General features: G+C 42.7%; 1 protein-coding gene and 1 pseudogene across 4 annotated transcripts; one reads left to right on the plus strand and one right to left on the minus strand.

Moving 5' to 3' along the window:
* Positions 1–1,526: 1,526 nt before the first annotated feature.
* Ogfrl1 (opioid growth factor receptor like 1) lies at positions 1,527–18,582 on the plus strand. 4 transcript variants are annotated; one of them, XM_052745287.1, is made up of 7 exons: positions 1,527–1,864; positions 5,947–6,033; positions 6,190–6,271; positions 9,138–9,216; positions 9,325–9,421; positions 9,534–9,679; positions 14,794–18,582. In XM_052745287.1, the coding sequence occupies exons 1-7, from the start codon at positions 1,628–1,630 to the stop codon at positions 15,455–15,457; spliced, it is 1,392 nt and encodes a 463-aa protein (XP_052601247.1). In that variant the 5' UTR covers positions 1,527–1,627; the 3' UTR covers positions 15,458–18,582. The 4 variants fall into 4 exon arrangements, with proteins under 4 accessions (XP_052601247.1, XP_052601248.1, XP_052601249.1 ...); XM_052745288.1 differs by having other exon boundaries at positions 6,193–6,271; XM_052745289.1 differs by having other exon boundaries at positions 1,529–1,864; positions 9,325–9,391.
* On the minus strand, positions 16,900–26,380 carry LOC128113933 (60S ribosomal protein L35a-like; annotated as a pseudogene).

Raw genomic sequence — 26,380 nt, forward strand, 5'->3', positions numbered from 1 at the left:
AATTTTGTCTGGGTCTGACAAGGAGGATTTCATCTTTTTTTTTTTTTTGGTTTTTCGAGACAGGGTTTCTCTGTGTAGCTTTGCGCCTTTCCTGGAACTCACTTGGTAGCCCAGGCTGGCCTCGAACTCGCAGAGATCCGCCTGGCTCTGCCTCCCGAGTGCTGGGATTAAAGGCGTGCGCCACCACCGCCCGGCGGATTTCATCTTAATATCATCAGTTTTTTATGATATTCTGACCAGAAAGCTCTTTTGTGTGTATTATGGATCCATTATTAGTTTTAGAGCCAGCCTCTTCTAGTCATAAAGTCATTAAAGGTCAAGCTAGATGCTACTCTAGAGAGAAAAACCTGGCTTCATTTTGAAGATGAGGGAATTGGGGTCTCAAGAAGCTATGTGACCTATCCAAAGTCAGAAACTAGAGATAGAAGTGCGCCCTACTGCAACGTTTGAAAAGAAGCAACCCTGATTTATCTGTGGGTAGGGCATCCTGCTCGTCTGAGTCTCCCCTAAGCAATACCCACCTACCTTGATTTGTATTTTTTTAAATTACTAGTTTTGAGTACAATTGATTGATTTAAAAAACAAACAAACAAAAAACTAACCCATTTTCTTGGCCGTATTCAATAATGTTTTCTGAGCACCAAACTCCCTGCATGAGCCCAGGCAATGTTCCGGAGCAGAAAACAGTCCCGTCCAGACTCACATGCTGGATGAGGGCCCAATTTCATGAGATTCGTTTTACACTCTATCATTTTTCGGATTCTTTGGTTGTTATTTTGCCTTGAGTACTTTTACCGAATGGTTCCCCTTAGAACCATGAGTCTAAACCCCACGTAGAACCAGCCTATCTGTGGTACGGATCCTGAGATTTTTCTGCATAGAGCACACATGTGGAGTGGGTACTGTTAAAACTACTCATAGATGGAGTATGCTGGTCTAGTTCTTACTGCTCCTTTGTTTCAAGAGAAGTTTGCTCTTTGGCTGCGGTGACAGATAGCTCTGACTTTTTACACAGACCGCAGGGACTCTAGGTGGCCCTAAGTACTGTTCCTGAAGCTTGGATTTCCTGTTTAGAGGGTGCCCTGTCACACCATATTAGCTTTTGGCTTCTGCTGCTGCGGCGGCGGCGGCGGCGGCTAATTTGTCTTCCTCTTGGACCAGCCGGTGGGGGGCGGGGGTGTGGGCAGGACCCGCCTGCTGATGGAGACACCTCCTTCCCCTCTCTGACCCGGGGCGGGATCCATCTTCCCGCTTAGCGGGGAGGAGCCCCAAGGGGGCGGCTCCCGAGCCAGATGGGGCGGGCCAGCAGCTGACCCCTGTCCACTCCCGGGGACCGTGGAGGGAGGGGGTTGCGCGTCCCGGAGGAGCTGGCGGACGGGCGCTCCGGAGTGGGGTTGGCACCTCGGGGGCGGGGCGGCGGCGGGATGGGCGGGCTGGGACGCGTGCGGCGGCGGCGGCGGCCCCGGGGCGCCCGGCTCCTCCCCGCCTGTGCGCTGGAGCGCCGGCGGCCGCGCTGAGCTGTGCGGCGCGGGCCGTGCGAGCTTCGCCGCCGGCGCCCCGAGCGGGAGCGCGGCCATGCCCGGGCCCTAGCGCGCTGCCGCAGCCCGCGCCCGCCGCCGCCTCTTCAATGGGCAACCTGCTCGGCGGGGTCAGCTTCCGCGAGCCCACCACCGTGGAGGACTGCGACTCCACCTGGCAGACCGACTCGGAGCCCGAGCCCGAGCAGCCGGGGCCGGCGGGCGGTGGCGAGGGCCAGGAGCACGACGAACCGGAGCAGCCCGAGCAGCCTCCCGAGAGAGCCGGAGGGCGGCCCCGAGCCAGCCCCGTGCCCGAGGACCATGCCGAGGCGGGGGGCGCCGAGCAGGTAAACGCGAATCCCCCCCCCCCGCCGCCGGATCCATGGTGGGCCCGGCAGGGCTAAGCGCCCCGGCACCGGGGAGGGGACAGCGCGCGGCCCCCGGGGGATGCAGGGCGGGCGGGATGCTAGGCGTCTGTGGCCCGGGTACTCGACCTGGGGGAGCCTGCGGTGGCCAGGATCGCCTGAGTGGATAGCTGTGCTGGCCCGGGGCCTTGCTGTGAGCACCATGGGGAAGTCCCCCAAGGCAAACCCCGACTCCACTAGGTGTTATCTTTGCCTCTGCAGCGCAGCTGGGTGATGCGAAGGTGGGGTGGGAGGAACCAACCTAAAAATAGAGGATTGTGAGGACCCGGCCGGTGCGTGTTACTGTTTGTTTAAAATATATATATATTCAGAACAGGACGGAACTGCAATTGCCGAGCGGCGGCCCCCAGGCTCCCCCTCAGCGGGGGTCCACGGCCATTAAAAGTATTGCAGTAAGGCTCCTGTGCAAACTTAATATGTCTCCGTTCTTTCCCCCAAGAGAGACCTTTCAACGACTTCAAGACATTCCTTAAACAGTTTGTTTCACCCAGAAGACTTGTTGATCCAACCAAGCTTAAGTCAGTTAGTTGACCAATACGGTTAGGGAGGTTAGAAGAGAGAGAGATGTTGTCCCTTAACCTCATGGCTTTAGAAACTTTTAAATAGAGGAACTGTATTTTTTAAAGAAGTCTGCAGTGTTTAAGGTTGGTGGTTCTGTATTAGGACTCCCCTTTGCCACTTAAGGGGAAATGGAGCCCCAAGTCCGATATGTGACTTTCGGGGAAGCAACACCTTGCGAGGAAGTCCAAGTCTTCCTTATGGGGAGCTAATGGTGCATGATATTGAAAAGGAATGCAATTTCGGGGTGTGTGCGTGCCGTTTCCATTCCCCATTTAGGAGACTTGTGAGCCTTCCAGAGAGACTCTTGCCCAGAGCACAGAAGGAAAGATGCAAACCTAAGTATGTCTGTCGCCAAAGTGAGCGCCCTTGGCCCTGATGGGTGGGATCCGGGCCATCCTTCCCTTGTGCTCGGTCTGGTTTGCATTCCGCATTGTGTGCCCAACCCTGAGACAGTATTGTGTGCCATATTTCAGTGTTTTATCTTTCCATGTGTCTTTCAAGTAAGTTGCCATGGGCAGAAGTTTGGGATATTAAAAAACAAAACCAACACAGGCAATAATCTAATGAACTAGGTCAGTCTATGTAAAATAGTGTGGTAACATTTCAGCCAGTGCTCCCCAACCTGAGTAAATAGTAGACCACCTCTTAATGGTTACTTCTTCCCCCAGTTAAGTACCGCCAAACTTCTGAAATACTGTTTTCATTTTATGTTTTGACTCCTCACCCTGTTTGTTCCTTACCTGGAGCAGTCAGCTCTCCTTTTAAAGTAGGTTGCAGACTGGCTTCTCGCCAGTCTGGGTAGTCTGCTTGGGTAGACTTTGCTGCCATCCATCTCTCTGTAAACATTAGGCAAAGGATGGTACCATTAACTGAGATGAGGAAGCCTGGGGCGGAAGACGCTTTAGCCATTAAGTCAAGTCTTATCTTAAGTTTCCCATCCTATTAGACGTCCAAGTGGGATTGTAGAGTAGTTAATGTTATCTATACATCGATAGTCAGCCTAGAATTGGAGCTGTAGGCAGGCATTTAGGATTAGTTGTACTTAAAAATCAGTGCTCTTAGATAAGAGGTCATCGGGGAGTCATGAGGGATGAGGACAGACCGTCTCTGGACCAGTGGTTCCCAGCCTTCCTAATGTTGCGACCCTTTAGTACAGTTCCTCATGTTGTGGGGACCCCCATCCATACAATTATATCATTGCTACTTCATAACTGTAATTTTGCTATGAATTGCAATGTAAATATCTGATAATGCAGGATATCTGATATGCAACCCCTATGAAAGGGTCGTGACCCACAGGTTGAGACCCACTGCTCTATACAAAGGCTGTGATTAAGAGGAGGAGCCAAAAAAAGGGGACCAATGACACCGGAACAAGACTGGAGAGCGTGGTGTTCTGACAGCTAAGTGCTAACATTGCTTCTGGGTGGAGGACCTTAAGGGGTCCAGTGTTGCTGGGAAGTCATCTGGGATGATCACTGAGACGTGATTTGACCAGACAGAGATTTGAAAAGTTCCTAACAGTCCTAATTTAATGTGATGCTGTGGGCAGAGCCTTATTTAGGACATGGGATGGGCTCTAGAAGGATAGAGAGTATGCACAATTCTTTGGTGATGATTTACTTGAAAGGGGAGCGGAGGCGTGGTCTGTACTTGGGGTAGACTTGGGTCAATGGAGATACGATGCCGAAGTTTGGAGAGAGTATAGCATGCTTGTTGGTTTCGGGAATGGTTAGGAAGAGGGAAGTTTTAATGATCCGGGGGGAAAGGAATGGTAGGCTAAGGTGCAGAATCCTCTCTGAGGAAGAGGCTAGGATACAGAATTGAACAGGACAGATGCTGGCGGGCTGAAGGATGCGATCAGTTACATGGCAGACTTGGGGAACAGGCAGGCCATGAGTCATTATCTTCACAGATGATAAAACGAAGATTCAGCTAAGTGATTTGCTTAAGGCCTCACCAATATTAAGTAGCAGAACCAAGACTCACCTTAGTCTCTTGGCTCCTGATCTTGGGTCGTTGATCTTTATAAGAGGCTTTTCAAATTTCCCTCACTTCCATCACTTTTAGCAGGGATTGAAACTGGTTCAGACCTAATTAGGCAAACAGGCATGCAGCTAGTTCTTGTGCTGTTACTAGGCTCTGAGCCTTGTTCAGTTCCTCTTAAACTCCAGCAACCTTGTTTCTAAGATACAAACACTAATGAATGTCAGGCCAGGTATGTTGTAAGACTCAAGTGAAGTAATATACATGGAAGTGTTTTGTAAATGGAAAAGGGCTTTCTGCAAATGCAGATGATGATTCATGTAGTTGTAGCTCAGGCTAAATAGATCCCGAAACTTGCGAGGCAGAGCTATTTTGAAAAGTGTGGCAAGAACCAGAATTGAAGCTTTTCCTTGCTTATGTAACATGACAGTGTAGCTACCGTTAGACATCAGAGGATTTGGTGTTAAAGTATCTCTGTACTGGTAGTAAGAGTGAGAATCACACCACTTCAGAAATGTGTGAAAATTGCTTAGAAGGATGCCAGTCTGTCAACACAGATAGAGGGTAGGAGAGAATGAGAGAAAGGATTGGGGACAGCTCTCTTAATGAATATTCATTTGTTAACACCACAGTCTTCGCCATGTTCCATCTCACTGTCCTGCATGTCACCGGACAAAAGCATTGTGTCATGCATTATATGGTCTGGATGGCGAAAGGGTGCCAGACCCGCATCTTATCCATTGGAAATGGCATCCCAGAGGTGGTGGCACTTTGTAAGCAGCCTGAGTGAACTGCCACATACTTCAGTTAACGTTCATTCCACCCCAGAGCTTTATCTTGCTTTGTGTATTTATCTCAAGTTTGCTGATTTATAGCCTATTGATCATTGAATGGGCGGACGATTATTCATGCCTTGTATGTTTGTTATGGTGCTTTGAAGGAATTTAGAAAGCTAATTTAGTTTAAAATCCTCCCTTCCTTTCATAAATATTACTTGACTTTCAAGTGCAGCTCAGAGCTGCACATTTAATGAGAATCTTCTGTGTAGAATTGATTTACCAACTTAACCCTTTCATAGAATTATATAAAATAAGTTTTGTCATAGGCTCCATTTTGCATCGGGTGAAACATGTTTTCAATTCATTCTGAGTGCTGTTCTGGATCGATACTGGTCCTTAGCATTTGCCCTCCAAAGGCGTTGAACGGTTTACTATTTAGTGAATTGAAAGTTTATTATTTAGTGATAGAGCTTAGGATATGGGTTTTTAATGTAAACAAGGAAGTCGTGCCCATAAGCATTGTTCGTAAAGCATCATTGAAGAGACATAGTAGTTTTCTATAACTGAATGGATTGTCGATGTTCAGGGTTCTTTATGGATGTTGAGTGTTTTAGAGTTTGTTCTGGAACTTTCTGAGTATCCTTCTTTGTGTAAGTGGAGTTTCACTCTGTGTCTTAGGGTGGTGATCCCACAGAAGCCACTGCCAAACCAAAGAGGAGCTTCTATGCTGCGAGGGATTTGTACAAATACCGACATCAGTACCCAGTAAGACAACGGGATGCTTTCCCCCCTTAAATGTAAACTCTTGTCTTTCTGTTTTTCTGATTTTACTCCACTGGTAAGAAAACATGTCAGAAGGGTCCTTGTGCGTTTATTGTGTGTGTTTCCATATACTGGAGATTAATTTATCTTTTCCTTTAGCAGAACTTCAAAGATATCCGATATCAAAATGACTTGAGCAACCTTCGCTTTTATAAGAATAAAATTCCATTTAAGCCAGATGGTGAGTAAGCCACTTGGTGAAAAGCAAAGTTTAAGTACTTGCAGATACCTGGGTGTTCTTTCCTTATTCTGGACTTGGTGTATTCTTGCTGCACTTGTGGGTGGGTTTGGTTAGCTTTGTTTTGCCTTGCCATGTAGACTGATGTGTCTGTCCCCAGAGCCCAGGGTTTTAGAGTTGTGGTCATCCATTTAGTGAACTGTGGAGAAACAGATATTGGTTAGCCGTACCATCTCATTATCTGTGTGTCATGGCTGTCGCTGAAAAGGTAGTAGGGGCAGATGTTTTGTTTGGTTGGTTTAGTTTAGTTTTGTGTTTTTGTTTTTTATTTTTGTTTTGTTTTGTCTTTAGACTTTCGGTGTGCGTGTGAGCAGAGAAGAGGAGAGATTTGTAGAGCCATATAATTTAAAACGATTAGATTTTGAAGGGGGTTGCATTCAGCTTTTTGATCTTTAAGATGCGCTAACTGGGATTTGAAGCCTAAATAACTGACTTGCTAGGTCACTAAATTGATTTTAGAGGGGGACGAAGCTCCAGGATCCACTCTTCCTTCTGCTGTGCCAGACCTAGAAATTATTTAGAATATTAGTAAAGATATTGTTGGTGTCTAGAATTACCTTTGCCACTCTTCAAAGTCAAGGCTTGGGAAACTACAGCAACCCCAGTTCAAACCCTGCCAACTAAATGTGCCTCCTCCACAACGGCACAACCTCCCTCATAGCAGAGGAGCTTTCCCAAACCCATAATGAAAATTCACAGTTGCTATGGTAATTTGATTATGAACTTGTCAGCCAAAAAAATGAGGCAGCACACTGGGCCTCTCTCTCAGTGGGTATCTGAATTGTGTATAGGCAAAGCAGGAGCCAGATTCGCCTTAGAGGCTTAGTGTGTGAGTTGACCAAATTGTCCTGATTCTTGTCATTTGCCCCCAGTGAAAACTGAATGATATTTCTAGTAGTGTGAGTCAGCTAGTGAAGGTCCTAGATCAGCGGTTCTCAACCTGTATAGGTCATGACGACCCTTTCACAGGGGTCGCCTAAGACCATCGGGAAACACAGATACTTACATTAAGATTCATAACAGTAGCAAACTCATGGTTATGAAGTAGCAACAGTAATAATTTTATGGTTGGGGGGTCACCACAACATGAGGAACTGTATTAAAGGGTCGCAGCACTAGGAAGACTGAGAACCGCACTGTCCTAGACTGTGAGCTGTGCTGGCTAGCTTTATGTTAACTGATACAAGCTGGAGTCATTTGTGAAGAGGGAGCCTTGATTGAGCAGATGCCTCCATCGGATTGGCCTGTGGGAAAGCCTAGGGCAGTTTCTTTTTTTTTTTTTTGGTTTTTCGAGACAGGGTTTCTCTGTGTAGCTTTGCGCCTTTCCTGGAACTCGCTTTGGAGACCAGGCTGGCCTCGAACTCACAGAGATCCGCCTGCCTCTGCCTCCCGAGTGCTGGGATTAAAGGCGTGCGCCACCACCGCCCGGCTAGGGCAGTTTCTTGATTGATGACTAACATGGAGGGCCTGCCTCCCTAGGGGCCATGGATGGTGTAAGATCTCAAGAGTACAAGCCATGGGAAACAAGCTGGCAAACAGTATTCCTCTGTGGCCTCTGCTTCTGTTCCTGCCTGGAGTTCTTACCCTAATGTCAGTTCAGTTTTGGACTCTGATGTGGAGGTGTGAGCGAAATAAGCCCTTTCCTCCTTGTGTTGCTTCTGGTCCTGGTGTTAGTCTCAGCAATAGGAACCCTAAGACATAAGCCTTTCGGAGTGTTAGGGTCTTGGGTGATTAAGTTGGAAGGGAGCTCATGACTGGGTGTGGTTTTGGGGAGAGGGAGTCCTGATAGGATGCCCTGGGGAGCCTTGCCGAAATGGCCAAATCCAATTCTCTTCAACTGTTTGGTGTCCCAGAAGTCTGGAGGCAAACCCATGGGCATAGATGCAGTTGTATTGACCACTGTTTAAAAAAAAAAAGCAGGGGAAAAAATGACCCCAGTGTGTTAAACCTGTGGCGTGATTCAATACAACTTTCCCCACTTCCTGCGAGGGGCCTTAGTGATCTTTGAGGAAACAAGAATGAGATGAGTTGTGGGTTTGTTTGTTTGTTTGGTGTTTTGTTTGGTTTTTTGTTTTTTGTTTTTTTCTGTAAGATTAGCTAACTGGCCAATTATAAGAACCATGACAGACTTGGGAATCAAGAGGATTTTTATTAAGTTCTTAGAGGAGAGCATGGGCTATAATAAAAGGCTTACTTTCTACAGGCACAAAGACATGTGTTCTCTCCTAGGCTGCTTTGTTACTAGTGTGAGACTCTGAAGAAAGTTTTATTATTATCATTATTAATAATTTGCTAGTATGCAGCTTTGAACAAATATACCGCTTAACAGCATTGTTTTCGCTGGTAATTATTTTTTTTTGTTAGTCATACGGAGATGATAATGCTGTTTGGAATAGTTTTTCTGCACAGAGGCAGATAGCAACTGTGTTAGGCTTTGCAGAATAGTCCATTGTAACACTCAAGTCTATGTTGTACTAAAAAGCAACTGTGGACAGTATATAAATGGTGTGCTTGTCGATGTTCCAATAAAACTTTATTTACAAAATGATCCTTAGCCCATCACTTCTTATCCTCTGCTTTAGAGTACATTGGCCAGTACAGAGTTTTGTAATTTGAGGTGCTGCTATTTCTTTTTAAATTAGGCTTATTACATTACAGAGTATATGGCAGAGTATTCTTCTTTTAGGGGTGTTCTTGTGTGTTGTTTTTAAGCTAAATGTTTTAATATAGAACTCAAATGACTTGTCTGTTAAAATGCTATCACCATGTTTTCAATGAATGGTTCATTTTCTAAATATTTACTGTGTAGGTGTTTACATTGAAGAGGTTCTAAATAAATGGAAAGGAGACTATGAGAAGCTGGAACACAACCACACTTACATTCAATGGTCAGTAAAATGTTCTCTGCCTTGAACCGTGTCCTGTTTAATTGTGTGTTCTCAAGACAATGTCAATTGAAAATTTTTATTTTATTTATTTATTTTTTAACAAACTAGGCTCTTTCCCCTGAGAGAACAAGGCTTGAACTTTTATGCTAAAGAGTTAACTACATATGAAATTGAGGTAATGCAAGCTCAATTCATCCTACATGAGGTAGCCAAATAATATCTTTATAATATATTATAAAGTATATAATAATTACTTTATTGTCCTGATAGCTACTGAGTCATTTCAAGTGACTTTTTTTCTCCCCTTCTTATATTAGGAATTCAAAAAAACAAAAGAAGCAATCAGAAGATTCCTCTTGGCTTATAAAATGATGCTGGAATTTTTTGGAATAAAGCTGATTGATAAAACTGGAAATGTTGCTCGGGCTGTAAATTGGCAAGAAAGATTTCAACATCTGAATGAGTAAGTGGAGCTTTAATGGTAAGCCAGTGGCCTTTTCCTGTGGCCCCATTCTCTGCAAAGTAGGAACAGCTAGCCATTTGGGCGTAGGGCTGGCTAGCTGGTGGACATAGGACTAGCTAGCTGTTGGACATTGAAATAGCTTGTCATTGGGCACAGGACAAGCTAACTGTTGGGCATAGAACTAGTTAGCCATTGGGCATAGGAGCAGCTAGCCATTGGGCATAGGGATGGCTAGACATTGGATATAGGACTACTAGATGTTGGGCATAGAGATGAGTCAAAATCCAGTCAGAAATGCATTTATTCCTTCTTGTCCATTCTAAAGGCAAGCACAGAAACTCCGAAGGACAAATTCTACGTAGAGCATTGGCTGTTCTGCTCCAGAGCAGTCTCTTCCTGAATCCTCTGCCTGCAGCCAAATGTGGCTTTTCTTGGTCTATATGCCACATTTCAGGGAGTTTATAGTTATTGCTTGCTTGTAGTTTTTCATGTATTCTCTCCTAGGCTATAGGCTGCTTGCGGTACAAACTGTTTCTAGTATCTTCATGCATGCAGACGTCTTAGATTAAATTCGTGACTGAGGTCTATGATGTATAAAAATGGTTTCAAGCAATGTGGCCATACTTCTAACTAAAATAGAGGAAAAGCTATCTTTATGAGTTATGGAAAAGACAAGTACTCATTTCTGGTTAATTCCAAAATCTATAAAGGAAAATTCATCAGCTTCCTTGGATGAGTTTAGCTGTACTCTTTTGCTTGACTATATATAATGGTAATTAATACTTATAACCAAAGTTTAGTTTTAAAAATATTCATATGCACCCTGTTTTTTTTTTCCATTTTTAATTATAGAGTGACTTATGAGTACTGGACTATGAAACCAACAATTTTAAGAAACTTTTTTTAGTACCTTGTAATTAGCTGAACTGGGCAAGTATTAAGGAAAAAAAGAACTAACATAAGTGATTTCTCTTTGGCAAAAACAATCAGAGTCTTGGCATCAGCTCTTTAAATTTTTCGCATCTTTCTAGAATTTACCCTTGCTTTGGTAAAAGGAGTAGAACTGTTAGTGTTGGGGCATCTTTTCCCTTTGTTGTAAAGTTAATACTGTTAAAATAGTAGCTTCTGCTAGTGCCTTGCAAATGTGGGCGTGAAGCTTTACAGTCCTGGCTGGAGACCCAGCAACTTAGAACTGGGGTTAAGTTGGACACATAAGCTATTTGAAGCGCAGACATGTATGCCTCTGCCTGGGTAATGCAGACAGCCGTGTCTGGATGGTTTCTAAGGCAACTTTGTCACACTGCTGGAGAAAGCTGTATGCAAGTCAGCCTTAGCAGAAAGTGATCACACCTCACTGTTTGTGTGCTCACCACTGTCGTTTTTTTTTTTGTTTGGAATGACAGTCTGGCTTGGCACATGGTTGTTGAAGTTATAAATCCTGGACAGAAGATGATCAAAGGCTCAAATCCTCCCCAGGGTATCACTGCCAGCTCTTTTCATTTATAGCCAAAAAACAGAGCCCTTGCTGAAGGCTTGATTTAATTAGGCTGTCTCTTCACCTCAGTTGGAAGAATGGCCTGAATTCACAGCCTTTCCACTCCGTTCCACCTAGCAACTGCTCCTCCTGTCATCCAGTGTCTCTCTGCTTTCCCAGCTCTGGATGAACTCTCCTAGGCAAAAAAAAAAAAAAAAAAAAAGATTTAAAAAATTTGAGCAAAACATTTTATGTGTATATATGTGTGCCACATATGTGCAGATGCCTGCGGAAGTCAGAAGACCGGTGGGACTGGTGTTCCAGGCAGTTGTGAACTGCCTCGTGCGGGTGCTGGGAACCAAGTCTGGATTCTCTGCAAGACGTTGAGACAAGGTCTCTGAGTCCAGGCTGACTTCAAATTTGCCATCCTCCGGGCACTGAATCCTGGGATGTCAGACACATGCCGCCACAACTTCCCCATTGCCAAAAGGTTTTGTTGATTGTATTTGAGCAAATGCTGTGGAATGACATAAACATATATCCTCTATTTTCATTTTCATTTGGATTCTTCTGTGATTTATTCTTAAATGTCACCGCTTATATGTGATTGAAGCCATGTGGCATCTTGAACTTTTTAGAATAGGCCGAGATTTGGTTATATTTATAGCTCAGTGGAGGAAAACTGTTTAATCAGATTAACACAAAGTAACATTGAGTGAACAAGTAACCATGATAAAATATGGTGGTGAAACACGTTCAGGCATGAAAGTACAGATCGGCAGATCCACCGCCAAGATGCTGTTCAGGTCATGTTTGCAGTGAGCTGTACTGAGTCTTGTTTGGGGTTTTATTTCCCTCCTGTGTTCTCTCTTTACCTGTCTAGTCTTCAGGCAGAATCAGCCCCTCCCTTCTGTCTGTACAGCAGCCCTTTCTCCGTTCCCTGGTGTGCAAGCCCAAGGCTGTGCACGGTTCCAGCAGGAGCTGACTTCTCTTTCTACCGCTTTGCCTTTTGTTGCAACATTATTTCAAATCGTCCCCAAACACCCAATATCTTTGTTTTATAGATAATTTCATTCTAGAATCCTGATCATTATTTTCTTCAGCTCAGGTTTGGTTTTTGTTGTTGTTGTTGTTTTCTGTTACATAAATACTTTAACTTGTGAATGTGTAGCTACAAATGAGTGTGTATGCAAATACTAAGTTTCCTGTTCACCCGAGGGTGGTTTTTGTTGCAAATCTGGTATCTGCTTCATCGTGTTTCAGGTTTTGTCCCTAAGTTCTTTCAGTATCAGAACTCTACATTAATGTGACAGCTACATCAAGCCTGTTGTTAGTGGTATGGCTTCTTAATGTCACCCCAGTCACATTGTCTCAAAACACAATTTAAAATGCTACATCAACCCTGTTGTTAGTGGTATGGCTTCTTAATGTCACCCTAGTCACATTGTCTCAAAACACAATTTAAACTGTAGATTTGAGGCTGGAGAGATGACTCAGTGGTTAAGAACAGTTGCTGCCCTTGCAGAGGACCAGGGTGTGGGTCCCAGCACCCATGTGGGATCTCACTGCCTTCAGCTCCAGTTCCTGAAAAATCTGGCACCCTCTTCTCACTTCCATTGATTCCTGCACACACATGATGCATATAAACTTACACAGGGACACACACAGCCACATTAGTGAGCTTTTAAAAAATCAGGTATCACAGATTCATAATATTCAGACATATGTCTTAAGTTTTACCTTTCAGATTAAAAAAATTAAATTTTAAAATAATACATTTGGGACAAATATCCAAAAGGATGGAGATAATAAAATTTGTGTGGTTTATCTATCCCAGGAGTTGGTTAGCTCAAATAATTAAGATTTTTTATTTCGTCTGTATTTTCTCATTGAAATTTAAGACCTATTAAGATCATAGAATTGCATACTTCTGTGTCTCAAATAATTTGACATCTTTCTCCAGCATTCCCAGATGATGAGGTAATTATTTCTAATTAAAAAACTCAAGCACTTTTGGAAGCTGGGGCAGATACGTGTAGTGCTTTCAAGAAAGTCTGACGTCTGTTCTAAAACAGGGTTTAGGGAGTTAGAAGTCACTGCTCGACTACTGGTTCTGGTGGGTAGCGATTTTGGGTCAATGCATACCTGACCTGTTACTGTCAGACGTGGTTCTGTCCTGGGGGTTCTGAAGGGTTTGGCCAGGTGTGTGCGTGAAGGCAAGTGTGGTCAGCTGAACAAGGCAGGGGAGTTCGGGTGTGACTTGTGAGAAAGAAAATTTGGAAAGCGCCAATCCAAGAATGGCCTGGGTTTTGAAATAAAAAAGTGTCTAAGTGTCTGTCACGTGGGAGAAATGCGTGCTTGGAATCGGGCTTGTTATGAGTAAGATTTAAAGCCTTTTAATAAGGGAAGGGACAGTGAGGATGGAAAAGATGGAAGAAATAGGTGAAGCCGAGTGCAGATAGTGTTCCTCGGTGCCATATCCTATCTCAGTAGATGGTAGTAGTAATAATAACGCTAAGAGCTGAGGGTGGTGGGTGAGACATGCTTCCAGTCCCAGCCCTGGGGAAGTGAAGACAGGCAGATCCCTAGGGGTCACTGGCCAACTAGCCTAGCCTCTAGGAGGCCGATGAGAGGCCCAGTGTCAAAAGACAAGGGGAGTGGTGACAGAGAGACAGTGCCAGAGGACACAGATGTACCTGTCTGTATACTCACTCACACGTGCACCTGTGCACACATGAACACACGTGCACACCAAATAGTTCTACGTAATGTCCAGTATTTCTGGAGTCTGTCCATGTCTTTCGTTTGTGTCATTTACTCTGATTTTTGCAACATTGCAGTTAGAGTGTGGGCCCTTTCCCCCATTTTACAGATGGAAACACTGAGGCTTAGATGGGCATTGTCGTTTCTCATTGCTATTGAGTAACAAAGCTAGGGTGGGACAGGCTGGAAGGCCCGTACTCTGCCAACAGCCAAGGCAGTTTCTCTCAAGTCAGTTCTGCTTCTTCCTGTCACAATTGTTCGAGCCAGACAGCGGGACCGAGCGCTGCCCTCCTTGTGACTTATCCTATCTGACCGATTCTGCTGGTCGGTTGGTGCTGTTTATTACCGTTGAGCTGTTAGCCGGTGCGTCTCTGTTTAGCCCTGGCTACCTGTGATGAGGAGCATACGTCCGTGATGTTGCAAGCGTGGAAGGGGCCCGTGGCTGCCTGAGGTCACAGATGGCACAGAGCCCTATATACGTACTCTGGTTTGTTCATGTAGATGGACATCCAGGATGAGGTTTATAAGTTAGACATGGTAAGAGTCAGCCATAACCAGGAATAAAACAGAGCTGTTAAAACATGACTCTAGTAAGAGTTACGTGCATGTGTCTTCTTGGTTTGTGCCATCCTTACTTCTCAGGGTGATATCAGCTAACCTGATGCTTGGCTGTTTGTGCAAGCTGCTCTTGTAGATAGACCACACTGGTCCCCAGATCCATTAATAAACAAGGTAGCACCAGCGAGGATACATTCAATCCCAATGTATTTCCGTGAAGAGTCTTTTAAAGAGGGGAGCTTGTTTTTACCTTGGAGTTTCACGTGGGTTCCGTTACACCGAGGCCTCAGAGTTAAATGCATTCTATTCTCTCTTTCAGGTCCCAGCACAACTACTTAAGAATTACACGGATTCTGAAAAGCCTTGGTGAGCTTGGGTACGAGAGTTTTAAGTCCCCTCTCGTAAAATTTATTCTCCACGAGGCTCTGGTGGAGAACACTATTCCCAATATTAGGCAGAGTGCTCTGGAGTATTTTGTTTATACAATTAGAGACAGAAGAGAGAGGAGAAAGCTCCTGCGCTTTGCCCAAAAACATTACACCCCGTCAGAGAATTTCATCTGGGGGCCGCCTAGAAAAGAACAGCCAGAGCGAAGCAAAGCCCAGAAAATGCCCACTCTGCCCACTTCGGGTTCGAACAGTCAAACTTCTGTGCACAAGAAATCCAAGGACTCCAAAAATTCCTCAGCTATTCACCCAAATAGCAAAACTGTGGAAGAAAAAAAGGGACCGTCTAGAGAGGCTGGGGAGGAGACCAGCAAGCCAAGCCCAGAGTCCCACAGTGAAGATGCCACACCAGGAAACCCAGAGAAAGACGATGTTGCTGAAGAGTCAGAGTCTCCACCCGAGAAAACAGTTACTGATGCCGTGGGGAAAGGGGAGTGTCCAACTTCCTCTGAAAACGCCAGAGAGGGGGAAAACCAGAGCAAAGACTTGGAAAATCCTGAAAACACCAGTTGCCACGAAGAGGTGGTGTCCCAGTGAATTGTCACAAACCCACACATCAGTTCCGGTGAAGGAAGTGAAAAACCACTGTCTAATTTATCCTGAAGAACAGAGATGAGGTCACGTTTGAAATGTTAGCCATCTGTGACTTTTGCCGTCAGCCCTGTGTTCTTGTTTTTATTTTGGATGATGGTGAAATTGGATATTTAATAAGAAGTTTTTAAGACCAGATCCAATAAAAGAATATATTTAGGATGCGTTTCCAAAAATCTCTACAACAGTCGTCACTTTACAAATATTTTCAAGTTATCTAGAACGAATCGAGTAGCATTTGGTACTCAGCCTGTTCTCTGGAGAGATTCATGCGGAAATCGAGACCCTCTCGTGACGCCTCGCCCCTGACTTTTAGATTCGTTTTGAAGTTGGAAGGATGAAGTTGGGTCTCCTCAAATGTTGCAGCACCTCGGTGTCCTTAGCTTGGATTTCTGCAGTGGCTGCCGTTCCCACTTGTCCTTCATCCTGTTTTGTCCCCCTTCCTCTTCTGGCTTGAACCACCATCATGGTCGGCTTCGTGAGTTTTCTAGTACACATTAGGACCCTCTCCTAGGCCGACATCCAGGTGGAAGACAGGGACATCTTTAAGAGTCTGATTTCAAGATTTTTTCTTTAAGGTTTAGAATAATAAAAATATTTTCAGTATTAATTGCTTAGAGAAGATTTGTATATGTGTGTGAAAAAATATAGAACAAAAGTAGACTTTGGTTTTTTTTTTTTTTTTTGGCTGTCCTCTACAAAATTGGTGGTTGATTGTGGATGCAAATCACTGAGAAGTGGTTTTTTTTTTTCTTTAAATCACAAAAATTACTCATTTTTTTTAACGATGTCTCCTCACCCTGTCAACAAACACTTTTGTCTTTTGAGCCATTAGTGTATTGATGCCATGAGCATTATGGGATTCCTGATGTCACTACTCCACAGAGTCTCTATGTATGTGTGTATGTGCATATTTAGTTTGTCATTTTGGACCTGAGAACGGTTTGCAGTTACATACATTCACTTTTAGTAAGTATTAGATATATTGCATTGCATCGGCTAAAACTTATATTGTGTACAGTTGTTGCTAATTATTACAGATCTGAAGACAATCAGAAACACTGTGATGGGGACTTTAGAACATTCATACGAACACAGACAAAGCAATGAACAGAGAATATTTTTACTTGTTTCTATTTAGCAAGGAATTGACTTTTTAAAATCTCTCTTAGGCTTTTAAGGAAAGTCCTGTATTCTTTCGCCACCCCCCTCTTGCCCCAGGGAACTTTTGCTATTTCCTCTTTCTAGCACACCCAACACATAATCATCTTGTTGGCTTTTTCCACCTGTACGTTCCGTGGTGATTCCTACAGAATACGCCTATCAATCGTGTGCTTTTAGAAATAAGGTTTTACTGTTTTTAAGTTTGCACAACACAGCCCAGTTGCTTATTCCTGACTGTGTGTGTGTGTGTGTGTGTGTGTGTGTGTGTGTGTGTGTGTGTGCATCCTAGTGGCACTGGTGTTGTGCATCATATCCCAGTAAGATAGGAAATGCTTCATCGTTTAGTTCCCACAGTTCGACAGCTTTAGTTTGTTCCAGTCTGCACAGGGTTCAGGCATGAAAGAGGACTATTAAGTTAGGCCGAATTGTAGGGATATGGTCAATTTAATTCAAAATATCTTAATTTTGCACACACAAATGAAGTATTCAGTATGTAACTGCACACACAAATGAAGTGTTCAGACCACTTTAAGGGTATTTAGTGTAAGAAACTTGGGATCAGGGGTGCTGGAGAGATGTCTCAGTGGTTCAGAGCATTGCTGCTCTTTAGAAGACCAGGGTTCAGTTCCCAGCACCTGTACTGGGTGGGGTGGTTCACCACCGTCTCTAGTACTAAGGGATCTGACTCCTTGTTCTGGCTTTCAGGGGAACTGCATGCATGTGGTGCACATACATACATGCACACGCACACATATACATAAATAAGTTTTTTAAAAAAAAATAAATGTGGGCCAGCTACTAAAAATATTTTTAAAAAACAAAATACCAGAAGCTAATACAATCTGAATCACTTAGAAATTATGGTATACCAGAACCCTTAGAAATGAAAACACTTAACAATTTAGATTTTAGACTGTTATTTCTTATTAATTATTTTGCTAGCTTGTGCTGTTTAATTTCAGAATATTGAGTCCCAAGAGGAGAGCTCCCTGGCTTCCATCTAAAATAGTGGCCTTTTCTCAACAATGGTTATTTAAACTTCATAAAGGGGCAATGTTTCCTACATTTAATCTGTAAATAGCAGTGAGAATAACTCAGTGAAGAACAAGCTAAAGGAAGTCATTCCTTTTGCTAATAAAAATTGAACGTCTCGATTTTTTTCTATTAAGAGTACTTTGTACATTTAATAGTTTTTTAACATAAGATCTGTAGATGATGTATTTCTGAGTGTGTTAGATATCAAAAACCCCTCTGAATTTTACTTCTGCGTTTTGTGTTTTGCAAACTACCATATGCTTACAGAAATTGACTAAAAAGCTGTTCCAGAAAATGCTGTATAGCATGGCCAAGTAGCTAGACGCATGGCTAAGCATCCGCAGGTGTTCTCATATGGTCTTTGTTATGCCATGGGCTGTAAGGATGCTAAGTGTTGGCTATTGATAAAACTACATCTCACAGCAAATAGATGCCATATTGCTTGATTAGCCTAGTGCATTTCTAATATTTTTTTGCTTTCATATTTCAGAGGAGAAAATATATGTGAAGATATTTTGAAATACTGTAAAGTGACAAATAATTATATATTTCTGTACGGTGGAGATGTTTCTGACATTAAGATTATTATATCATTCTGCATTTTTGAGCTCATTCTTACAGGAAATTCTAAATAATTATGGTGGACGTAAAAAAATCTATGTGCTTCCTCTAAATTAGGTCTAGTTGTCAGTTCTAAAATTACATGGTATAGTTTTATTTTGTTGTAAGTTTTGAGACTATACTTTTTGTTTTGAAGGAGAGAAAGTATATAACTCAGGAGTTACTAAGAAAGTTGTAAGGTTTTTTCTTTCTTTTTTGTTGTTACATATATAAATACATGAAGATGTAATAAAAACTTGTCACAGCCATGATGCTTTGTATCATGCTCTCCTGGTTATCACAGTTTACTAGGGATGGGGGTAGGATGGGGTAAGAAGGAAAAGAAACACAGTGAGGTAGTCCTTAAAAAATATTTTGGTAAATAAACCTACATGCCAAATGATTTTTTAAAAAAAGGGTTAAATGAACAAAGAATATTTGGTTAATTGTTTTAAAGTCAAAGTTTTCCATTTATGATCAAGTGATTGAGTCAAGCAATTTAAAACTATTCCCTAGGTGCCTCTCAGATCTGTGTTTTGTAAAGACAAGAAGAGCATTTTCAAATCTTATAATTACATCCACAGCTCTTTAATGACTATTTGGAATAAGATCCCTTGTTACAGGAGTATTGGTGAATAGTTGTTTTTATGTTTTCCCACTTAGAATAATTTCCTTTGCCTTTCAGTGTACGTGTGTGTGTGTGTGTGTGTGTGTGTGTGTGTGTGTGTGTGTGTATGCGTGCACGTGTACGCACACACCCACTAGGATGGGCTGAAATTTGACATGCTAGACTCATTCAAGGCAGGGGTAGTTCTGGAGGGAGATGATGGATGGAGTGAGTGTTGGACCTAGGAACCTAGCAATGCACCTCTACTCTTTGAGCATTGAGTTCATAATGTTTATTGCAGGAACAGATTTGTGTGGGAAATTTCTAGGGTGACAGTGAGTACTACCCTGCCTCCTGCATTGTTCTAGTGAGCCAACCCACCCAGCAGATTGTATTTCAGGGACAGGCTGCTTTTAGAAATCTCATTATTGAAATGAATAATATAGTTCTACTATGAATGCCTAGAGGTTTCAGATGTGCCTTAATGGAAGTAAATGGTCTTCTTTTAGAAGTTTACATTTACATTATCTCATTGTAAACTCTTGTCATGAGTGTAAGTCATGTTCATAAAATTTAAGTTGGTGCTTTATCATTTTGGAGAGATTACCACTTAGTGACAAGAGCACCAATTCTGAAAGTATATTCACCACAGTATTCAATAATATGTCACCTTTGTCCAAAGGGTTCAGAGAAGCAACGATTCACCTGTGTTATTGTGTTACTTTTATGTTTCTCAGTTCTTTTACATGCTGGCTCACTGAAGCATCCTTTGGTTGCTGCAAATCATAGTGATCTGTTTTACTTTCTGTTCTTGCATTCAGATGGCTACATAAAATGGAATGTTACTAGAGAAATTTAAATTCTCCATTCTAGTAGTCGTTTTGAGGAGTCTGAAATTAGTTTGAAAAACCTTCATGTTACATCCTTAGTAGACAAGATTTAAAGGCTTGTTCCTCATTTCCCCTAGATTAGAGAAAGTATTCAGTGTCATATGCTTTTGCCAATTCTGTTGTGAAATTTATTGTTTTGGTTATTTGTGGAAAATAGCTTCCTTTTTTTTCTTGAATTAAAGTTTTCATGTGGAAAATCTTGTGATGGACTTGTATTGTGGCCCTAACCCTGGCTCGCTGGAAATGGAGTTCAGAGAAGGAGAGGTGGTTAAGAATCGTGTGGGCCCCTTTCACGGCACGGGGTGGGATGGGGGAGGGCGGGTCTTCACAGGTGTAGTTGGATCATGAAGCTGTCTGACCTGTGACCTCTGGTACCCAGGGACGATAGGCCTCCTTGGACCCCATGTCCGATTTCAATCAGTGTTGTTTTTCACAGAGTATTTGCTATAATTTATTTGCTACCATTTTATAGCAGTTTAGAAATTATGAGCAAATGGGCATCTGCTATGTAAACTTGTTCTATCGTTCTATCTCTCCTGGGAGACACTAAAATACCACCCTTCACCTTGGTTCTTTAATCAAATTTCTTTTGAGCTGTTCTCCCATAGGCTTATTGTATTAGCCAGGTTCTCTAGAGGGCCAGAGCTTATAGGAATATATATATTCTTATACTAGAACTTTTAGAATACATATATTCTGTTGGTAGACAATGTTTGTCTAAGAATCCTGTAGGTCCAAGAATCCTGTAGTTGTCCAGTCCGTGAGGCTGGATCCCTCAGTTCGTCTTCAGTATACGCTGGAATCTGTAACACCAGTGAAGGAAGGGACTTGCCAGCAAGAGCAAGTAGACTGAGAGCGAGCTTCCTCCATCCATGTCCTTTATCTCGGCTGCCAGCAGAAGGTGTGGCCCAGGTGGATCTTCCCACCTCACAAGTTTAAGAGAAAAATTCCCCACAGGTGTGCCCAGCTGCTTGGATTTTAGTTAATTTCAGCTGTAGGTGACAACCAAGAATAGCCATCATACTTACATTTTTAAAACAATAACAGCAGCAGCAGCAGCAACAAGAAAACCCTTCTTTTAAAGCGGTTGTGAGAGGAAGCTTGAGGTCCACTCCTTGTTATTCTAAAATATGTTTTAAATCATAGTATCTTAAACCTTTTGAATGATGTTTAATTATTTTATTTTTTTAAGTTAAGTTTGTGAACTACAAGCGACTAAGGGATGTTGTGAGAGAGAGAAATAGTTTTCCCCGGAGAAGAGCATACTAATTGATAATCCAATATGGTCAGCACTGAGAACATATGCATACAAATAGCATATGGACTGAGAAGGTTGTATTTATAGTATTTAGGAATATATGTGTGTGTGTGTGTGTGTGTGTGTGTGTGTGTGTGTGTGTGTCTGTGTGTGTGTGTGTGTGTACACATACATATGTATAACAACAGGAAAAGAGGCCATGAATTTGAAGGAGGGAGAGGAAGGGGTGGGTATATGGGAGGGTTTGGAGGGAGGAAAGGAAAAATGGAAATGGTGTAATTATTTTCTTAAAAATTCAAAAAGAAACTTTATGGAGCTTATATTAACTAGAGAACCCAGTTATAGAAGATACTTTTAGCCTAAGGAACGCTCAACAACTGGGCCAAATGAGCATATTTTCATACTAACTGATACAGATTTATGTGAAGAAAAGGATAGCAAATAAGAATAAATATTAGAAACCTCCAAGACATTCCTGAATCTAAGTTACTGCCCATTCGAAAATTATTCAAAGTGGATGAGGAATGGGTTGGAGATGCTGTGGGGTGTGCTGTAAAGATGATCTGGGTGCTCTGTGGCGAGGTGATCAGCAATTGGTGGAGAGGCAGGCCATTAATACTCTCTGTGAACTGTGAGTTCCACACTGACACACACCTTCAATTAGGCTAATGGGATGAGTCAAATGATCAGTTCCAAATTAAATTCTTTTTATGTGCAGACAAGCAGGGTCGTTCAGATGACTCGGTGATAGGTAGCAGATGGAGTTCCTGTCTCCCACGCTGTCTCGTCGTCTGGATAGCAATTGCATGGCATTTTAACTAAGAACCAAGCGAGGGCTGGAGAGAGCGAGCTCAGTGGGTAAAGGTGAGCTCAGTGGGTAAAGGTGCTTGCTGCTAGGCCTGACAACCCAAGTTCGATCCCTGTCAGCCACGTGATGGAAGGAGAGAACTGACTTTGGCAAGTTTCCTTCCTCCAGCCTCCACAAGTGCATGGTGAGGTTCTCACACCTGCACACTCGCAGGTGCGTTTGTGTGCACACACCCAGAGTAAAGGAGTAGAATAGGAGAAATGGCAAAATGAGAAACTGTGAGAGCAGAACGTCACATCCTTGGATACGTTTTTAATGATTTTTTTTTTAAAGGCTTCCCCTTGTTTCCTGATTGGCATACTGGTCCATCCTTTATGTTACCTAAGGAGATAAAAAGGGTCATTGTTGGGTCTCTAGTATTTCAGATATCTTAGGGAAAGGGGTGTGATTCTTCTAAAGGTGTGGGTTTTCCTTGTCCAATCCCCTGGGAGTCACTGGGCCTTCTCTGCACTCTGTCTGTCTTCAGCTCTGGTGTGAACTGCCCAGTGCTTTGCATGTTTGTTACGGCAAATACCATGTGTGTATGGTAGAAGGTGTAACCAGTTTCTGGATCTGTATGGTACTTCGAGATTCTTCTTTTATGATTCTGTGACTGTGTAGCAGAGTTATGCCACACGAGTCTAAAGAGCAATGGTTTCTGTTGCTAACTGCTGTATATCGTTTCTGAATAATATATTTAGACTTCCTTTAGATTGTTATTTTTAATAACTACTGTGTTTAATAACTATTATGCCCTGTAAATTAATAAAAGCCAGTTAACCTGAGGGAACACTTTAGTATTGTGCTGGAGTACACTGTGTTGATTCTGCATGATTAAAATATTTTTAAAGAGCTAGAAAAAAAAGACGTGCTGTTTTCCAATGACTAAGTGTAATTTTTTAATGCTTAACATCTAAGATTATCTCCCTTATCTTCTAAAATAAATATTTTACTATGAAGGGTAAAATCTTCCTGTTGTCAAATTTTTATTGTGAGATTTTATGTGGCAGAGCATGTATGTAAATACTTGGATAAGTAACTTGCTTTCTTTTTCATTTTTTTCCATGCAAATTCCACGTGCAGGTTAATGAATATGAATAGCTAATGGAAATAACACTTTTTCATTTAAGCGGGATAAAATTTGTAAGAAATCAAGTTTTTGTGTAAGAAAAATGCGGTCATGAGATACACGTGAGGAGGAAACTCTAGTGGTTCCCAACCTTCCTAACGATGTGACCCTCTAATACAGTTCCTTGTGTTGTGGTAACCATCCCCCACCCCACACACCATAAAATTATTTCATTGCTACTTCATAACTGTAATTTTGCTCTTGTATGAACAGTAATGTAAATATCTGATTTGCAGTATATCTGATATGTGACCCCTGTGAAAGGGTCATTTAACCCCCAGGGGGTCGCAACCCACAGGTTGAGAACCACTGCTGTGGAGTCACGGTGATGTGGGTCAGACTATTTGAACTTGGCTGCACTGACCTGTGTGCAGGAAAGGATGGGATTGAAGAACTGAGAGCAACTTGTGCTAGGGGACGAGGTCACTTTGTATACAAAGGAGAGGAGGCCAGAAGAGTGTAACAGTCACAGGGGTGCCTGAGCACGATGTTAACCCCAGTCTTTTAGATGAACCAGCAGAGAGGATGCACACAATTACTGTCAGCATTCCAGTAAGAACACAGAAAGGCTCCCTTTTGCCCACAGATCGAAGGCAGTGTAAAAATGTAGTGAAAATGAACGTTCTCGGGCTTGGCAGGATTATAGGATGAAGCCCACCTCTCTCTCAGAGTGTAATATTCAATAAAAGAGAAGCCTTGTAAAAAAATAGTCACGACATCTTCCTTCATTTTTCCAGTGCACACCATACCGGCATATGTATATTTTAGAAATAAAAAGAAAATTCCTACCTGGAAAAAGTGCTGAGAGCATTTTGGTGTTGTGGCGGGGGAGGGGGGTGTTGTTGATGGTTTTAGGTCTCGAATGGTGACTGAATCATCAGACTATTCCAGAGGAAACATAAGGATTATCTTGCCCCTTAGATTATCCTCATGAATATGTAGGATTAATTGCAACGACATTTTGAAATAGGACACTGAAGAGAAAGATTAGAGAGCCACAAGGCTTTGATTTGATGGCTCGGGAGCACAAGGTTTATTAATTTTGCTGTAATAGTGAACATGTTCTACATGGATAATGGTGTGCATTCAACACTTCTAAGAAACACACAAATGCTTAAAAGGTGTATTCAGTATTTTTTTGTTGGGGTTTAGCTGATTGATTTAACCCACCCTCAACTTTGGAGAAGGAAGAGGTCTGTAAGCGGAAGGGAAGTGGCAGAGAGGATGAGTCAAGTGAAGTCACACTGAGGGGACCTGAGAACCTAGAAATGGGTGGTATAGCTGTTAGGAGAGACGCTCAAGGAAAGTCCTGGAGGAGGGAGATGGAAGGATAAAAGGACGTTGCTTGACAGGCTCTGAGGTCAGGTGAACACGAGTACGTAGGGCTACATCATCACTTGCAATTGGCTGTGTGACGTTGGCCAAGTTTCTCAGTTTCTGGGCATTATTTGTGTGGTGTGTGTGTGTGTGTGTGTGTGTGTGTGTGTGTGTGTGTGTTAGAGGGAGTGTCACGTCTGGGGCTGTGTTCCAGGTAGTCCCTTACAGGACTAGCTGCTGGTGTTCAGAGATGAGAGGCACAGCAGGAATTGTACAACATTTGTCTCAACGGAAATCAGTCTAATCTCATCTATGCTAGTCAGGTGTATGAATCAAAACAAATACTGTCAAGTTTACTTATAATTCTAATGTACTTCTTAGAAAAGACTCCATGGGGTATATAAAATTGGTGGTTTATATAATTAGTATATATGTGTTGATATAGACAGGCAGAAATCTTTTCTGTTGTAAATACATGAAACATCTTATTGTTTCATCAATAATTAGTTGTTGGGAATGACTTATAACCAGAGGATAGTCTTGGCTTCTCCTGGGACACTATTTGATTCCTATTGAAATCAGAACATTTTAATTTGTAACCCTCCAGGTGGATATTCACTTCATGTCTTAATGGGAGGCCTCTTAAAAGTTAAACTTTAAAATATGCATGTAATTAATTCTCTGAGCATGATGACTTAGCTGCCATTATTTTCATAAAATTAGAAGGTTGAATTATCTTGGCTGATATTCACACTTTGAAATTCTAAACTGTAGGTATTGACACACTGTGCATTAAAAGGGGTATTACACAGCCTTTCTCCCCTAAGAATGTCATACAGATATTATCAACACGATCTGAAATAAATTCACATTGACTTGGATAGAAATTTAACGTTTTCATTTCCTCTAGAATACAAAAATCTAGATTCATTTCAAGCATTTGCCCTGATTTTATTGTTTCCGTGTGCAAAAATATGAGGGGAAAATCACAGATTTCCATTGTTGGCAGAATGTTTTATGATTTTACAGATAATGACGCTGAGGTGGTCAATGACTCCCTCCACACCCACAGGTGCAAATGCAAGAGCCAAATGTGGAACCCAAGCAGGGAGGAGGGGTTGGGGTCTCTCAGTGGGTGTGCTGTATGGCTTCTTTAACTCGGCCTGCGTTTTTAATAATCAGAAGAGATGAAAGAGGATCAGTCAGGAAATGAGCTGGCCTATGCTGTGGGGGTAATTTGAAACCCGAGGACTGAACTGAAAGAGGCTTCACCACTGGAGCCATTTGTGCCCTGCTGGCGCTTACAATTAGTGGAATTTCAGATATCCATTTGGGAAACCAGCCAAGGGGCCTCTAAACTTGGCCTGGGAATACAGTCATCTTTGACAGCATACACACTGCAGTTCGCTCTCCGTGCGCTCCTCTGTAGGGTGATGGAGCCTGTGCTTCTGCTCTGACCTGGACATTTCTCCTCCCTCGCTTTTATTTATTTGCTTTTCATTAGTTTAAATCCAGGAAGGGTATAGCATCACACAGATTCTGTGTCCAATGGCCTTTGAGGGAAGGTTGCTTCGGAATTTGGCACGAACCATGAACCGTGTCACTGTTTCCGTGGGCCCGAGTTACTTTTCCCCCAGATCTCTCTGGTGTTGTTTTCTTTGCCTCCAGGAGTCACTTGTTGGTGTTTTTTGCTTTATACACATAAGCACATCTCTTGTCCAAATAGAATTCAGTTTCATCTTGGACATAAACACCTTCAATTTCAAGAAGAGCTGTATGCTCTCTTTGGTTCCAAAGACCTTGCTTACAGCCACTAAAAATGGCCTTGCACCACAGCCTTCCAGACACACTTGCCTTTTAAAAGTCCTGTTCCTAACGGGCCTCCACAGACTTGACATTTCTTCATCTTCTCCAGTGGCGTTGCCTGATCCCCAAACTGGAAACCCAGTTTCCCTGTTCACCAACATCCAGTGTGGTAACGGATTCTGTTGACTCTTCTTGACTTGTCTCCAAGTCTTTCAT

Source organism: Peromyscus californicus, unplaced genomic scaffold, assembly GCF_007827085.1.
Source record: "Peromyscus californicus insignis strain IS unplaced genomic scaffold, ASM782708v3 Scaffold_19__1_contigs__length_69161282, whole genome shotgun sequence".
In the NCBI taxonomy this organism is placed as follows: Eukaryota; Metazoa; Chordata; class Mammalia; order Rodentia; family Cricetidae; genus Peromyscus; species Peromyscus californicus.

Coding starts and splice junctions, on each gene's coding strand:
- Ogfrl1 (XM_052745287.1), top strand. CDS start 1,628: ATGGGCAACCTGCTCGGCGGGGTCAGCTTCCGCGAGCCCACCACCGTG. Junction 1,865..5,946: donor AGGCGGGGGGCGCCGAGCAG/GTAAACGCGAAT, acceptor TCTGTGTCTTAG/GGTGGTGATCCCACAGAAGC. Junction 9,680..14,793: donor AGATTTCAACATCTGAATGA/GTAAGTGGAGCT, acceptor TCTCTCTTTCAG/GTCCCAGCACAACTACTTAA.